The sequence below is a fragment of the Geospiza fortis genome, unplaced genomic scaffold (genome assembly GCF_000277835.1).
Source record: "Geospiza fortis unplaced genomic scaffold, GeoFor_1.0 scaffold241, whole genome shotgun sequence".
NCBI classification, from domain to species: Eukaryota; Metazoa; Chordata; class Aves; order Passeriformes; family Thraupidae; genus Geospiza; species Geospiza fortis.
Window position 1 is genome coordinate 875601 of NW_005054491.1, and position 1747 is coordinate 877347.

The following is a 1747-nucleotide window of genomic DNA, read 5'->3' on the forward strand; positions in this document are numbered from 1 at the left end:
CGGTACCGGGGGTCCCACCGGGGGTTGGCGAGGCCCGGCCCGGCCGCGTGTTCTGCCGGGGCCCGGTTCCAATGCTGCTCCCCTGGCCTTGTTTCTGAGCCTCGTGGAGCCCCAGGTGGGCCCTCGCTCCCGCCCTCCCTGAGGGAGACCCCTTATAAGGTTGGAGGACTGCATTAAGCATGAGCTCAGGAACGCATAAGGCGTTCGGGAGTGTGAAATCACATTGATGCTGTTATAGGTGGTGTTAGAAGGATGTAATGTTTCAGACTTCGCGAGGATTGTGTGGGTTTTTTGAGTCGCTGACTCGGTTCTGTTGGTTTGGCAGGTCAGAATGGCATCAGATGAGGGAAAGCTCTTTGTCGGCGGGCTCAGTTTCGACACCAATGAGCAGTCATTGGAGCAAGTCTTCTCTAAATACGGACAGATTTCTGAAGGTGAGACTGCAGAGCCACGATGGGATAGTTTCCCTAAGTCTGTTAAGTTTCCCTGGCGCTGATGGGTTTTTATTTCCTATCTCTCCTTTTCACAGTCGTGGTGGTGAAAGACAGAGAGACTCAGAGATCCAGAGGTTTTGGCTTTGTTACTTTTGAAAATATCGATGATGCAAAAGATGCAATGATGGCCATGAATGGAAAGGTGAGGAGGCCCTGGAGTTGATTCTTTATTTCCCATAGTGTGGAGGAAGGGAATCAGAGGTGTGCTGCTGTTCAGGCTGTGTGGAAAAACAGATAAATGCCAGTATCTTACATGAGATTATATGGATGTAAAAAATCTGGCTGTATGAATTAATATGTAAAAGAAAAAAAATATGTATATATATACTAGGAATAAAATTTTAAGTGCCATTATTGAATCTGGATGACTGAGACATGACTTTATAGGCTTTTTTGTATATAATGTAAAATATTACAATAATATTCCTTAATATATTAGTTTTTTTGCCTACTTGATTTAATTGTGGCATGAAAGAGATGTTTATTTATTTCACAAGCAGCGAGTCCTGGCACTGCTCTTAGAAGGCGTGCATCTCGTTCTACATGTGCTTTGTATTTAAATATTTCAGTTTGGCTAACTGTGGTTGTGTTTTAGTCTGTAGATGGGCGTCAGATCCGAGTTGACCAGGCTGGGAAGTCCTCAGAGAACAGATCCCGTGGCTACAGAGGGGGGTCCTCAGGGGGCCGGGGCTTCTTCCGCGGGGGCCGAGGCCGGGGCCGTGGCTTCTCCAGAGGTGAGTGCATGAGGGTCACTCACAATGTCTGCATGGGGGGGTGTCACTTGTCAGAATGGTTAAAAAAACCTCGTTTCCATGTATTTCCAAGGAGGTGGAGACAGAGGCTATGGCGGCAGCAGATTTGATTCCAGAAGCGGAGGCTATAACGGCTCCAGAGACTACTATAATAGCAGGTAAGGGCTCTGCCAGCACCAGGGGTGGTGGGGAAGCTGTGGTGGGGCTCAAACCAGCAGAGAAGGAGTTGAGCAGCTGTAAAGCAAGTTCTGTTTGTCCTGCAGGAGTCAAGGTGGCTATGGAGACAGGAATTCAGGAGGCTCCTACAGAGACAGCTACGACAGTTACGGTAAGTCCTGCTTCGAGCGGGAGCGCTGAGTCCGTGTGCTGTAGGAGCTCTGAACCTGCTGAGCCTGAGCCTGCAGCTGGGGCAGGCTCAGGCTGTGGACGTGGTGGTGCCGGGAGATTCTAATTTAATGCATGTGCAGGAGTTGCTCGGATCTAAGGCAAAGCAAGTGTTAA

General features: G+C 48.9%; 1 protein-coding gene across 4 annotated transcripts in view; it reads left to right on the top strand.

Annotated features, from left to right (window-relative positions):
* Nucleotides 1-304: 304 nt before the first annotated feature.
* The window catches only part of CIRBP (cold inducible RNA binding protein), a 4199-nt gene continuing 2756 nt past the window's right edge, over nt 305-1747 (top strand). For 3 of the 4 annotated variants that reach the window (XR_004082512.1, XR_004082513.1, XM_005428546.2), the window contains exons 1-5: nt 305-434; nt 530-636; nt 1090-1228; nt 1320-1404; nt 1510-1574. Coding sequence is in view for 2 of the 4 variants with exons in the window: in XM_005428546.2 (XP_005428603.1) it covers nt 332-434; nt 530-636; nt 1090-1228; nt 1320-1404; nt 1510-1574 (499 nt within the window). In the remaining 2 variants the exon portion in view is untranslated. Of the gene's footprint in view, nt 435-529; nt 637-1089; nt 1229-1319; nt 1405-1509 lie in introns of all 4 variants that reach the window. The other variant, XM_005428545.2, reaches the window with a different exon arrangement.